Source organism: Microtus ochrogaster, chromosome 8, assembly GCF_000317375.1.
Source record: "Microtus ochrogaster isolate Prairie Vole_2 chromosome 8, MicOch1.0, whole genome shotgun sequence".
In the NCBI taxonomy this organism is placed as follows: Eukaryota; Metazoa; Chordata; class Mammalia; order Rodentia; family Cricetidae; genus Microtus; species Microtus ochrogaster.
In genome coordinates, this window is record NC_022015.1 from 73,391,836 (window position 1) to 73,407,003 (window position 15,168).

The 15,168-nt window shown below is 45.2% G+C and overlaps 1 protein-coding gene across 1 annotated transcript in view; it reads right to left on the minus strand.

Annotated features, from left to right (window-relative positions):
- Positions 1 to 10,050, minus strand: part of Oga (O-GlcNAcase) — a 41,083-nt gene extending 31,033 nt beyond the window's left edge. Inside the window, exons 1-5 of the mRNA XM_005352373.3 lie at positions 9,852 to 10,050; positions 3,783 to 3,834; positions 3,207 to 3,304; positions 2,020 to 2,150; positions 488 to 659 (exon numbers count right to left, since the gene is read on the minus strand). Of these exons, the coding sequence (XP_005352430.1) occupies positions 488 to 659; positions 2,020 to 2,150; positions 3,207 to 3,304; positions 3,783 to 3,834; positions 9,852 to 10,050 (652 nt within the window). The remainder of the gene's footprint in view (positions 1 to 487; positions 660 to 2,019; positions 2,151 to 3,206; positions 3,305 to 3,782; positions 3,835 to 9,851) is intronic.
- Positions 10,051 to 15,168: the final 5,118 nt, after the last annotated feature.

Genomic DNA, 15,168 nt, shown 5'->3' on the forward strand with positions numbered 1-15,168 from the left:
AGTCATAGGTGGTTTTTAAACATAAAGCAAAGAAAGCCAGCCTACAAACCACAATCCCAGAGAACTTAGACAACAATGCAGACACTGAGAGACTTATATAGAGCTAATCTACAAAGATCTCCTGAGTAAATTGGGAACATGGGGGCCTTGGGGGAGGATTGAAGTGGGGAAGGGAGAGGCAGGGAGGAGAGCAGAGAAAATGTAGAGCTCAATAAATATCAATAAAAAATGCATTAAACATGTGTTCCTTTTATACATGACGGAAAATATGTAATACATTGATACTTTTTTTTCTTTTTCTTTTGGTTTTTCAAGACAGTACTTGGCTGTCGCTTTGTAGACCAGCTGGCCTTGAACTCACAGAGATCCACTAGCCACTGCCTCCTGAGTTCTGGGATTAAAGGTATTGAGCCACCACGCCTGGCTTACATAGATCCTTTTAACATATTCCAATACTAGTTAAATACTCAGTTCTTATATACAATACCTGTAGGACAGAAGAGGAACGTTTCTGGCTCTCCTAGATACTGATAAATTTCATTTGTGATAGAAACTTGTGCATGTGCAAAAGAACTGAACACCTCTTTGTCTGCCGCGCACATATTATGGTCAATATCATCAAAAAGCAAAGCAAATGACCTGCACCCAAATTGAGACACCTTAGAAAAGAAAAAACACAATTATTAGTTCATCTCAGAGAAAAGTATTTTAAATATATACTTATGGTTATATCAAAGTCAAATATTTTCCTTGGAATGTCAAAGAATATCTGATCTTTTTACATTTTAAGTGGTAGCAATTTTAAGTTAATATAGCTAGTGTTTTGGGACCCAATTTTCACTTGGGAATGAATCAAGTAAATGTTCAAACAATAGTTTTGTTTGCTTGGTTGTTTGTCTGGGTTGCTGGAGAGATAGCCGTGGGTGCTGGAAAAAGGAACTCTTCTATTTTTGGTTGTGAGCCTACCCTTTATAGGCTGAGCAATCTCTCTAGCCCTCAAACAGTTTATACAAGGCAACCTATCCTAGAAGAGCCAAGAAATTCATAAAATTACAAAAGTATGAACAAGTATACTCAATCTATGAAATATTTAGGCCTTGATCTAGTCTTGGAAAGAACACTAATTCACCTCGAACTGGAGTTATAGATAATTGTGAGCTGCCATGTGGTGTTGGGAATTGAATCCGGGTCCTCTGGAAGAACAGCCAGTGTTCTTAACTGCTGAGCTATCTCTATAGTGTCCCCTTCTTAAGAAAGGGTCTCACACTGGAGGCCAGGCTGGCCTCAAATTTTTAGAAATTCTCTTACTCTCAAATACTGGAATATAATGAATCGCCACACCCAGCTTTCTACCTTCAAAGTTTTACAAGCCATGTGATGCCACCAATACAAATCTTTTCTTAAAGAACAAAACATGCGGGCCTGGCGAGATGGCTCAGCGGTTAAGAGCATTGCGTGCTCTTCCAAAGAACCCGAGTTCGATTCCCAGCAACCACATGGTGGCTCACAACCATCTGTAGTGAGGTCTGGTGTCCTCTTCTAGCAGGCATATATGCAAACAGAATATTGTATCCATAATAAATAAATATTAAAAAAAAAAGAACAAAACATGCAGCTGTGGCACATGCCTTTAATACCAGTACTCAGGAAGCAGAAGCACGGGGGATCTATGGTATTCTAGTTAAGTTTTTTGACTGACAAATACTTCTCTACCCACAATTATAAAAGTAATAGCTACAGAAATAAAGTATCAATTTGATTTCCTTTTATTTTTAAAAGATTTATTTACATGCTCTATCTGCATATACACCTTTATGCCAGAAGAGGGCATCAGATCCCACTATAGATGGTTATGAACCACCATGTGGTCGCTGGAAATTGAACTCCTCAGGACCTCTGGAGTCAGTGCTCTTAACCACTGAGCCATCTCTCCCACCAATATTTCCTTTTAACATCATAAAGCAATTAAGAAAACCCCATTTCAATGATATTGAGTCAGGAAAAATAAAAAAGAATTACCTGGTCTAATTTGCGTTTCAATGTTGATACTTCCTTGGGGTTAGAAAAGGTGATGTCCAGGCCTGGGGAAATAGCGTAGATGAATTCTATCTCGTACTCTCGAGCAGCAGCGATGAGAGTCATAAGTTGCTCTGAAGAACAAAGTCTTGATTTTAGAAAGCAACATAGGATGCTAAAACAAACTGTCCCTTCTAACTGAAGAAATTATCTCTTCCAATTTACAGTAAAGGTTCTTTAATGCTAAGCATTAAAATTTAGAAAGTATCATATTCATGGAAGGTATTTTGGTATACCCTGATAATCTCACAAAAGCACACATTTTTATTTGAACCCCCCCCCCCAAGACAGGGTTTCTCTGTAGTTTTGGTGCCTGTCATGGAACTCACTTCTGTAGAATAGGCTGGCCTAGAACTCAGAGATCTTCCTGCCTCTTCCTCCTGAGTGCATCACCGTCACCCAGCTATTTGAACCAGTATTTTAAAAAGACCTTTTATTCTCATTTTCAAATAGTTTCTTAAACATTTGGTGTTAACAAGTAGTGTGTGGACAGAGGACAGCTGCATGTGAGTCCTGAGACTCAAACTCAAGTTGCCAGGCTTAATGGCAGGTGCAGGTACCCTTACACAGTGAACCATCTCACCAGCCTCGTCTTAAAACCCCTCAATTGTCAATTCTCTTACTGAAGGCAACCCATTTCTATTTCTCCTAACATTTGAAAGGTTCAAATACTTTTTGGAGGGGGTCATCTGAGTAAATGAAATTCCTAGGCTAAATTTACATAGCTCCATCCATCCACTCATCTGTCTAGGACAACGGTCACTTAGCTATCACACTACTACTGTCCCTCCATCACTGAGCTATCTCCGCTGCCCTATAAAATACAATTTTTAGTAAGAGTCTAGTACAACCTTAAAATTGTCCCCTCACTCACTATTTTGAACTCAATTGATCAAAATAAAAAAACATCACCACCAGGCCAGCAAGATGGCTAAGGACAATAAAAGTACTTGCCACACAGTCTGAAAGACAAAATTCAATCTCTGAAGCTTTCAGTTGGAAAGAGAAAAACTCCCTACTCAAGGACCTGCCTGCACAGGTGTTCAAGTTCAGGGGCAGGCATGTATGTACACAGACAGACAGACAGACAGACAGACACACACACACACACACACACACACAAAGATTACCAGCTTCTTCCACTGAATACATCTCTCGCCAAAACATCCTATGTTTGTAGTCATCTTTTGGAGCATACAAGTATGTATTTAATTCCCATTTCTGAAGCCTTAAGAGAAAGAAAATTACAGCTGCATAAATAGGAAATATTAATAAACTATAAATCTTAATTACTATTTTTGATGTACCTCTATTTCATGACAAACCAGTAATACTCCACTGTTAAACTTTAATTATCAATGGAATTTTTTCTAATTTAATTTTATGTGCATTGGTGTGAGGGTGTCAGATCCCCTTGGACTGGAGTTACAGTTAGTTATAAGCTGCCATATGGGTGCTGGGAATATGAGAATTAAACCCAGATCTTCTGGCAGGAGTCAGTGTTCTTAACCACTGAGCCATCTCTCCAGCCCTTAACTAATTAAATATCACAAAGTGCACCATCATACTAAGTGTTAAACAAAAAGAGAACTCTGAATAAAGCAGACAAAGCCCCAACCTGTTCAGCTTCCCCAGACAGTTTGGAAAGGACTACAAGACACCAGGCTCATCCAGCGAGAGTGCCTCCTGTGTCACACGAAACTTACCTTCTAAACAGTTCTTTTCTCTGTTCCATTACCCAAGGTCTTCCATAAAACCCTGGAATTAAAGAAAAATAAAACTACTCTCAGCTTCGAAAATAAGGTACAAGCCGGGCGGTGGTGGCGCACGCCTTTAATCCCAGCACTCGGGAGGCAGAGGCAGGCGGATCTCTGAGTTTCGAGATCAGCCTGGTCTACAGAGCTAGTTTCCAGGACAGGCTCCAAAGCCACAGAGAAATCCTGTCTCGAAAAACCAAAAAAAGGAAAAAGAAAAAGAAAAGAAGGTACAGCTTAAGAAAAAGGAGGTTACACACGTGGAATCCGTTTTCTACAAAATGTGTGGAGATGCTGACAAATGTGAGGCCTCCTGGGTAAACGGCCTCATCTACCAGAGGCCCTAGGTCTGAGCCCCACGGATAAAACACAGCAGAATCTGAAAACTATGCAATCAAACACTGTTTATCTGTGAGAGGTGGTAAGGTCACGTATTCTTCACTATTCCTAAATTTCCAAATTTCCTTCTCTAACATTTACTGTGTGTAAGACTGGGTTTTATTTTTAGTGAGACACGATGTCTCACTATGGAGCCCTGGTTGGCCTAGCGATTGTACAAACTGTCCTCATACTTGAACAATATTCTTCTTCTGGCGTCTAAGCACAGGAATTCCAGAGAGCATCATCACCATGCTAGCTTAGGAACCCAGACCTACCATCTTTTATTGCCAGCAAGAACTCTTCCTGCTGGCTGGGGATATAATTCAGTACTGGTTTAGTATTCATGAGAGTATACGTTTCCAGTACCCACATAACAAAACACACACTCCCCCTCTATACTGGAAATGACCGGAGAACCTTGATCATACTAGGCAAGCACTCTCACAACTAGGGAGTACTATGGGACAATGGTCTTTTATCCTGTTGCTTGTATTATTTTTAATAAAATGCTGATTGGCCGGTAGCCAGGCAGGAAGTATAGGCCTGGTCTACAGAGTGAGTGCCAGGACAGTCAAAGATACACAGAGAAACCTAGTCTCAAAAAACCAAAAATTAAAAAATGAAAACAAAAGAAACAATTTAAAATAAAGCTACATAAAGATGGAAAATACTGAGTTTGAATACTGTATGTTATTGTGTTCTCTTTGATTTGTTTGCTGAGGAACAGCTGCTAAAAAAAAAATTTGATTATAAATGCTGCTGGACTGTTATGGGACCATGGTCTGTATTCTGACAATTATATTTTAAATAAATGCTGATTGGCCAGTAGCAAGGCAGGAAGTACAGGCGGGACAACCAGACAGGGAAGTAGAGGCAGGTTAATGAGAACAGGAGACTTCTGGGAAGGAGGAAGCCCATTCCTCTGCAGTCCTTGCCCAGCCACAGAAGCAGCAAGATGTGACTGCCTCACTGAAAAAGGGATGAGCCATGTAGCTAACATAGACAAGAAAAATGAGCTAATATACGTTATAAGAGTTAATAAGAAGCCGGACCTAATGGGCCAATAAATTTATAGTTAATGTAGACCTTTGTGTGATTTCTTTGGGACTTAAGGACTGCGGGAACCGGGCAGGACAGAAAACTCAGTCAATACTGGATTAATCCAACATATGTATTTTGAAAATACCCTGACTTCAAAAGGTATGTTACGTCGGGCGATGGTGGCACATACCTTTAATCCCAGCACTCGGGAGGCAGAGGCAGGCAGATTTCTGTGAGTTAGAGACCAGCCTGGTCTACAGAGCTAGTTCCAGGACAGGCTCCAAAGCCACAGAGAAACCCTGTCTCGAAAAACCAAAAAAAAAAAAAAAAAAAAAAAAAAAAAAAAAAAAAAAAAGGTATGTTACTTTGGAGAAGAGGTTTTGCTTTTGTTTCCACAGGAAATGAGAAGCTGTGGATTCAATTTTGAGTTAAGAAAAATCAGGTTTGGTCAAGGAAGACCCCCTGAGAAATCTCCAGTAGTAATGAAAGGCCCAGATGTCTGAGTTCTGCATCCAGAACAGTTTCAAGATGATCAAGCTTCACAGGATACTCCAGTCAGGACTTGATCATAATTCTAAATTTCTTTAGGTCCCTGTAAGATTATCAGCGCCCCCAATCAGCAGAAAGTAGCCTGGAAAACCATGCCTGTATTCCCAAAAATACGGATTATGGATGTTTGCCTTTGTTTAGAATGTTGGTTACAAGTTGTTACGGGTAACGGTCAGGAGAAAAACTAAACAAAGGATATGAGATTCAGAGTTCTTATTTAAAAAAAGGGGGGGAGTGATGTGGGAACAATGGTCTTTTATCATGTCACCTGTATTATTTTTAATAAAATGCTGATTGGCCAGTAGCCAGGCAGAAAGTAGAGGTGGGGCGATGAGAACAGGAGAATTCTGGGAAGAGGAAAGGGTCAGTCTGTAGTCATCACCCAGATGCAGAGTAAGCAAGATGAGACTGCCTCTCTGATATAAGGTACTGAGCCACATGGCTAACACAGACAATAATGGGTTAATGTAAGATGTAAGAAATAGTTAATCAGAAGCCTGCTAATAGGCCAATCAGTTTATGATTAATGTAGACCTCTGTGTGTTTCTTTGGGACTGAATGACTGTGGGACTTCAGTCAGCAAGGAACAAAAGCAGAGCAAACCAAACTCTTATCACTAGGAGGGAGAGTAAGAGATGGGCATGGTGGCTCTGCCAGTGGTCCCAGCACAGAGGCAGAGGCAGAGGCAGAATTGGCCTAAGTTTGAAGCCAGTCTGAACTACATAGTTCCAGGCTAACCTAGGCAACAGTGAGACTCTGTCTCAAAAAACTAAAAGGGAGTTCAATTACTTCTAGAGGAGTGATTTTAAGAGCTACACAAGTTAATGAGATCAAAGAGTTAGAAGAAGGTATATACACACACGCGCACACATAGATCTATTTTTGCAATAGATCTTTAGCTTAGGCTGGTCTAGCTAGACCTTGTAGCCACCTCCCTACCTCAGTCATCTAAGTGCTGAAATTTCAGGTGTGAATCATCACACTTGGCTATGATCACCTTTTATGAAAATTTCGTACAACAAAAAAGGAACTAATTAATTAATTAGTAACAGGCTATGATCACATTCACAAACCCAACAGCAGTGCTGACCTGAACAGTAAACTTTCAAGCTCTCTTAATTTCAGAATCAAGTTGTGAAATGAAAAATTAGGAGGCAGGTGTGGTGGTGGTGGCGCACACCTTTAATCCCAGCACTCAAGAGGTAGAGGCTGGAGGATGTCTGTGAGTTTGAGGCTAGTCTGGTCTACAGAGCAAGTTCCAGGACAGTCAGAGCTTATAGAGAAACCCAGTGTCAAAAAACAAACAAAAGAAAAAGAAAAAAAAAAAGACAGATTAGTTAGGGATGTAAGTGACACAGTAGTGTTCACTGTAGGAAACAAACTTCTATACTGTTTTTCTAGTTACATCTATTTTGCATTTAAATGAAAACTGTAAATAATATGAAACTATGTCTAAAAAAACTGACTAAGGGTAAAGCTGGCATTTGGAGCTCTCCAGCTCACTAGGAACACCACTAGACACCTCACAGCCAATCTAACCTTTCCCTCAACCAGTCCCAGCCTAATCATTAGCAAGAGATCAGGAAAACTCAGAAGCACCATGAAAGATGACCAAAATAAGCACTGGGGACAGCTAGATGGCTCTGCAGATAAAGGCAGTTGTCAAGTCTGACAATCTTTGGGACCACAAGGCCTCCTGAAAACTGTCCTCTGACCTCCACATGCATGCTGTGGCCATCTCCCCTGCAAAACAGTTTTAAAGCACTCCTCAGTGTTCACACAAGCATTCTCCCAAAGGAACTCTAATCCTAGGCAGATATTCTGTACCCCAAAAAGAATGGCACAACAATCAATCACCATTAAACCCTAGCAGCACCTTCTATTGTAAACATCAGGAGTGTTTGCCTACATGCATCTGTGCATGTGTGTGGTGCCCTCAGAGGAAAGAGAAGCAGGACTCCCTGGAGTTACAGACTAATTGGCATTAGAGTTGGTTCTGAGGAGCCATGTAAATGCAACCTAGGTCTTCTGGAAGAGTAAGAAGTGCTCTTTACTGCTGAGCCATCTCTCAAGCCCCTAATTTTAACAATTTAATCTTCAGCAACTCTTTCAGAGCCAGGTTTATGGTTTGGATTAATTGAACCACAAAGAGGACGTGTACTATTAACACAAGAGTTAAAAACCACCAAGGTTTGTAGGGCAAGGAACAACAACCACCCTGGTTATAACTACAGTATTTCCTACACTTCATAGGAAGCTGCCAACCAAGAAGCAATTAATACACTGGGGCTGGTTCAGTGCTCATTTAAGAAAAATATGCACATGGGAATGACAGGAGGGAAAACAACTGAAGACAGCTTCATTTTAACATATTTTTAATACTATTCTAGGGAAACCAATTTAAACCACAGTATGCTATCTCCTCATTTTTGGTAACACACTGCCAGGCTCCCTGACATTCACTCCAGCATACCTCATTTCACACTTCCACTTTTTGCTGTTGTTTAAACAGGGTCTTACTCTGTAATCCAGGCCAGCCTCAACCCCTCAACCCCTTCTCTCAGCCTGCCAATGCAGATTACAGACATCAACAGGAAAGGCTAGCTCTACCAGCCACCACCCTAGGACCTTTGACAATACAGATCCCTCCAGTGTGATGCCCCGCGGTGGGGGGGCAATCAACCCCCAACAACAAACAGCCAAGAAATTTACACCTAAACTGGGATGATGGCCTGTAATCCCAGCCACAATTTTGTTGCAAATAAAACTGCCAGGCCTTCCCTGTCTTTTAAGGAAAAAAAATTCCACCGCAGTTTTTCTAAAATCTTTTTGCACTCTGGCAAATTCAGTATGTACAACAAAGCACTCACATTTTCATAAATAATGACTCCAGTAGGAACAGTACTCCCCCAAATTTTGTAAAATAATTTTGCTGAACTGTCTCATGTCTTACTACTGCAGCTGCCAAGAATGTTCTCTCCCCGCAAATCATCTTCATCTAAAATACCGTAACGACCATCTTTTATCTTTCAAAATACATGGTGACGAGACTGGGAAAAGCTGATGCTATCAACCAAGAATCCTACTTACAGCCCTTTTGGTTTGAGTGTTAGTTTTTATATTCTCCAGTAATGGGGGGAGGGGGAGAGAAACTGGGAAACCTTGGGTTTGCCCAAAAAAAAAAAAAAAAGAAGAAGAAGAAGAAGACCACCCAGCTACGACGTAGTTAGGTTAGAACTAAGGTAATGTGCTTTCCTGAGTTCAGAATCTGCCGGTTCTTATTCAGAAATTGCAGTAAGATGATCTGGCAATCTTCCCTCACTACCAAAACGTCCCTCATGCCTTTCAACTGTGAATGAGAAGACAGCAGTTATAAAAACCAAACCTTTTACTTAATTCTAACTCCACATCACAGACGTTCTCAGAATGGTATACTGAAATTTTCACACACGAGCACACACACAAGAGTAGAATAAAGCAACTGGTAAACATGACACTTTTCTCGACTGCAGATGAGTCTTCAGGGGGAGAAGAGGCTTGTAAGGCTTGCAGAGCAGCAAAGAAATACCCTAAGCCAGGGTTTGTAGTACTACAGGCCGAACTGCGCTCCCCTTCACTCCCAAGCATACCTGTGTGGGCTGAATTCCCCAGCCCCTGACAAGGGTGAGGACCGGAGCGCTGCACAAATTTCCTCATTTCAAAGCAGACAACCCTGGGGACTAAGATCCCAAGGTACAAAGAAGTGAAACACAGAGCCGACAACAGACTCCTTGCCCCCGCCTCCTCCTCCGTGGTCTGCCTGGCTCCAAGCCCAAGGAGGGTGGGGTCAGGCTCCTGAGTAGCCAGGAGAAAGGGACGCTCAAGACTGGAGAAAAAGAAGTGAGTCCCTCCCTCCGTCTCCCCTCGCCTCCCCCACACCCGCTTTAGCAAGGGCAAGCGTGCGACCTGGGGGGTGGGGGTGGGGGTGGAGACCCCACGAAGACCCACCAGCAGGCCTACCCCGGGGGACGAAGTGCTGGGCACCGGGGCGGGGCTGGAGGGCAGACTCACCTTCTACCACGCCGCACAGGAACCTGCGGGTTCCTCCAGGCGCCCCGGCCCCGGCCGCCGCCCCGGCTCCGGATGCGTTGTCTTCTCCGGGGGCCGGAGCTGCAGGCGGCTCCAACGAAGCCCCCGAGGGGGCAGCAGGATTGGCGCTGTGCTCGCTCTCCCTCTCCTCCAGCGCCGCCTGGCTCTCCTTCTGCACCATCCTCCTGCCGCCGGCCGCCGCCACCGCCGCCGCAGCTCCTCTTCCGCCTTGGTCCGTTGGGCCACAGGCCCGGAGCCCTGCAAAGGGCCGCGGCTCCGAGCGCGCGCCTCCCGGGCTCCTTCCCCTCCCCCTCCGCCCTTCCCCCTTCCTCTCGGCGGGGCCCCGAGTGCCCGGATGAGAAGGGCGGCGGCACCGGCTCGAGCCCTTTGTCAGCCGCTGCCTCCGCCTGGGCTGGGGGCCGGGAGCCTAAGCGGAGGGCGAGAGCGCCGCTGCGTCTGCACGGGAGGAGGCCAGAGGCGCCTACTTCCGTCCTCAGCGTCCGGCGCCCTCCAAACAGCCTTAATTGTTCGGCTAGGAGCCCCGGGAGTCCCTAAGCTGCCACTGCCGCTGCCTCTGCCGCCCGCTTCCTGTTTATCCGCACTGCGCCTGCGCCACAGACCGGCTCAGACCGGTCCCTAACCCGGCTCCCCCGCCTTCTCTGGGATCAGCCCATTATGCTTTATTTGCTAGGGGGAAACAGAACAAAGGGCGCCGTGAAAACCGCGGAGGTGTGCGGCCGTGGAACGTACCACTTGGCTCGCCACCCTCCGGGATGAGGGCCGCACTCTGGGACCGACCATTACCCCACCCGAAGGAGGGGGAGCACGGGAGAATGCGGCGGGCTGGGGCGTTTGGGAGGGAGGAGGGGGAAGGGGAAAAGAGGCGTTCACTCTCCCAGTGCGCAGACGCAGAAACGACGCCTCTGGTCTTAAAGTGGCAGGAAACACTGACCTACTTAGGAGATGCTGCTAATAACTTGGCCCATCACGTCTGCCAGGCCCACGTTCGGTTCTGTGAAGACATGCCAAGGAGCTCAGCTCACCCCTCTGTCTTGAGTCATTTTCTTCTACTCCCCCTTCGGAGCTAACCCGTTTTCAATTGTGCAGGCAACTGTTTATTAGAGTTTGTCACATTCTGGGCTGTGGCACCATTATGACCTCATAATATGGCTAAAATAATCTAGTACACACAGTTTCTGCTTGAGAATACCCCTTCATTTGTTTCGGGAAGTCAGAGGAGATAACTCCTTGTTCGGGGAGAGCCCGTGGTATGAAATTCGCCAGACTACGTATGGAGAAAGAAAAGACTACATTCCAAGCACATAGGAAACAAAAGTCTAATAAAGGTAGAAGAGGGGTGGAAGGCGGGTTTGTGGTGGCGATGGGGAGTGTGTAGTGTGCATAAGGCATGATCCTTTTAGCCCGAGCGTCAACATTTCCTGGGAAAGCCTGCCTCTGTGGGCTTGGCTCCTGCTGTGTTTCCCAGTTTCCGGTAGTCTTCTCAGAGTGCACTTGACATTTATGTGCCTTAAGAGATCCGCCTCAGTTTGGGCACAAACCTCTCGTGCTCAATATTACGACAGTAGTTTATTTTATACTTGAACGGGGTAGCTCAACTTGTAACTCCAGGGACGTTGAAGGGTGGGTGTCCATTCCAAGTGTGAACTGGCATGCCAGGTGTATGCAGTGCTGGGTATCCAACCCAGGGTCTTGTACATGCTAAAGAAGCTCTCCAGGGATTTTGAGTTGTTTATTTTGTGTGGGTTCCCATGCCATGGGCGGTCAGAGGACAGCTTGTGGAGTGGGTTCTCTCCTTCCCTTTGCAGATCTGGGGATCAAACTCAGGTTGTCAGGCTCTGACTGGGCAGGCACCTTTACCCACTGAGCCATTGCCAGCCCCATCCAGGACCTTTTATTTATTACTTTTTAATGTGTGTGTATGCATGTCACATTTGTATTGGGGGGCAGCAGAAGCAGTTGTGAGCCACTGGAATATGGGTGTTGGGAACTGAACTCCTGGTCCGTCCTCTGGAAGAGCGATACCGTAAGGGTTCCGTCCATGACCTTGGGCTATCTGGCCCTAGAGAGGAGGTGCTTCTTGTCTGCCTACCTGACCTTTTATAAGAAAGGAAGAGGGGTGGGCACACTCTCGGGTGGTGAAGACTGAGGCAGGTCATATGGAGCAGCCTGTGATCAGTCCCCAGATTTCCAAGGACTCTGTGACTGGATTTACCATCTCCTGTATTCATGAGTGGATTTCCCCTTTCCTATCTTAATAAATCCTTGATACTCCTTAGACAGATGTACATGGGTTTCTCTTAACACAGTACCTTAATGGCTGAGCCATCCTTCCTGGCCCCAGTGCGAGGGCTTTTAGCAGTTCTTCTCAGTCCTGGATTGTTAAGATTTGGCAGTTAACAGCCAAATATAAGTAATTTCTTCTTCCTCCATCTTCCCCTCCCTGCCTCTACCTTCATAGTACTTGTGTTATAAGCATGTCCCACCCAAGCCCAGCTTTTTGTTTGTTTCTTCTGTTCTTCTTTTTGAGATAGGGTCTCATTAAGTAGCCCAGGCTAGTCTGAATCATTGACGTCAGCTGAGGAACATTTATTTTTTCCTTCTGGGTGGTAATTAAGCCCAAGGCCTATGCAAGTACTCTACCCCTTAGCTACATCCCCAGGCCTGAAGGGTGTGATTCTTTTTTTTTTTTTGTTGTTGTTGTTGTTGTTTGTTTTTCAATACAGGGTTTCTCTGTGGCTTTGGAGCCTGTCCTGGAACTAGCTCTGTAGACCAGGCTGGTCTCGAACTCACAGAGATAAGGGTGTGATTCTTAACCACTCAGCTAGAACACAGTCTCCACACAGCCCATGCTTACCCTGCCCCCTGCCCTATCACCTACAAGAGGTAGCAGTGGAGGCTGCAGAAACAGCTCTGCAGCTAAGAGCACTGACACTCTTCCAGATAATTGGAGGTGATTCCCAGCACCCACTTGGTGGCTCACTGTGATATAGAACTCCAGTTTGGGAAGGTGTCTAATGCCCTCTTCTAGCCTCCCTGGGCACTGCATACAGTGGTGCCCCCATATATGTGTATGACATACATGTGCGGCAGACACCCATACACATAAAAAAGAATGTGAAATTAAAAAGGTACCAGTATTTAGGAAGCCTATGATACATATATGTGGGATGAATGAGATGGGTCCTTGCCCTCACAGATTCTATTTTAGCTTCAGAAACAGACATTTGTTCAGTACAGGGATTGCAGAGATGTCTCAAGAGGATCTGAGTTCATTTCCCAGCACCCACACCAGGCAGCTCACAACCCAGCACCTGCACACACATACAACCAGTGGTGGAGGTGGTGCACACTTTTAATCCCAGCACTTGGAAGGCAGAGGCAGGGGGATCTCTGAGTTCGAGGCCAGCCTGAACTGCAGAACAAGTTCCAGGACAGTTAGGGCTACACGGAGATGCCCTGTCTCAAAAAACCAAAAAATAAAATAGCATTAGATAAAATAATCTACAAAACAGGAACTCAGATGGGTTTTGGTACGTGTATAAAGGTGGAAACTGGTGGTGTGTAAGCAGGGAATACTTCACACGGTGAATACTATTTACTAGCTGTCTAGGTGGACGCTGGTGGCTGGAACCAGGGAAGCTCAGCACTAGAGGGGTGGTGGCACTGTGCAGTCCCAACACCCAGAAAGATTAGGAATTCCCTTCCTTCTCTGCTTGTCTAGACCCTTTGTAAGCACCAAAGCTTACATTGGATCCTCTTCTGTGGCTCTGAGGACTGCCTTTAAGTAGAGGCTCCTGAGTATGTATAAGCAGAACTTCGCTCTTGCGCTCCAACACCTTCTTGGCAACAGCCACACTTTCATGAAGACCTAGAATGATTAAATTTATCATGTCGAAAAGTGGAGCTTATGGGGCTGGAGAGATGGCTTAGCAGCTGGAGCACCTGTTGCTCTGCAGAAGGACACTCACATGGTGGCTGATAGCTGGCCTTCAGAGCACCCAGTGCCCTTTTCTGGCCTCCACAGGCACTAGGCATGCACATGGCACACAGCCACATATGTAGATAAAACACCTACACGGACACATACATAAATAAAACAAATCATTTTAAATTAGAGCTTAGGCTGTGCAGTGGTGGCACACGTCTTTAATCCCAGCACTCAGGTGGCGGAGGCAGGAGGATCTCTGTGAGTTCGAGGCCAGCCTGGTCTATAAGAGCTAGTTTCAGGACAGGCTCCAAAGCTACAGAGAAACTCTGTCTCAAAAAAAACAAAACAAAGAAAAAGAAAGAAAGAAAGAAAGAAAGAAAGAAAGAAAGAAAGAAAGAAAGAAAGAAAGAGAGAAAGAAAGAAAGAACAAAAGAAAGAAAGAAAGGAAGGAAGGAAGAAAGAAAGAGAAAAGAAATAACATTGGAATCAAGCTCAGGTCCTCGAGCTTGCATGGCAGGCACTACCAAATGAGCAATCTCCCAGTCCTATCTGTTTCTGTGAGACAGGGTCTCACTCACTACGTAGCCCTGGCTGTCCTGGAATGCAGCATGCAGATTGTTGCCCTTAAACTTGTGATCCCACAGCCTCTGCCTCCAGAGTGCCAGGGTTCTAAGCACGTGTCACTACACCAAGCAGCGCACAAATCTTAACTTCAAGGCCACCTAGACAAAGGCTCGGGACTGAGTCCAGTCTAACGTTGTGCCAAAACTTTTCTAGAGGGCCTTGAGCTAGTCCACTTCCTCAGCCTGGAAACTAAAGCCTGGGCAAGATGGCTTACATCTATAACCCCAGCAATCAGGGAAACATGCAAGAGGTCCTGAGCTCTGGGCACCCTAGGCTACAGAAGACTTTTGGTTAGGTAGAGATGGACCCTCCCCTCATAATCAGCTTTGAATTCCATCTCCTGTTTCCCTGGTAACACTAGAACCAGGGCAGGTTTGAGAGACGGCTCCGGGCATAAGGTGCCTGGGCTCCTTGGTGGAAGGAGAGAAGGGTTCCTGGCAAATTGTGCTCTGACCTTCACATCACTGTTGCGTGTGTCACATGTGCTAAAAAATCTTTCCAGGATGTAAAATTCCATATGAGAAGGCAGAGGCTCAGAACTCTGTTGAGGCCCTTTTAGGGGAAGCCCCTTACTCCGGGTCAAGAGAAGAGACTCTCTCCGGCTTTGGGCAGGACATTCCACTCTGCCCTGGCCCAAGCACTAGAACATTATATACTGGTGTCTCCTCCCTTAGAGTTAACCCAACTGGGAGCTGATCATAACTCTTCGATTTATCTCTTCTTTAG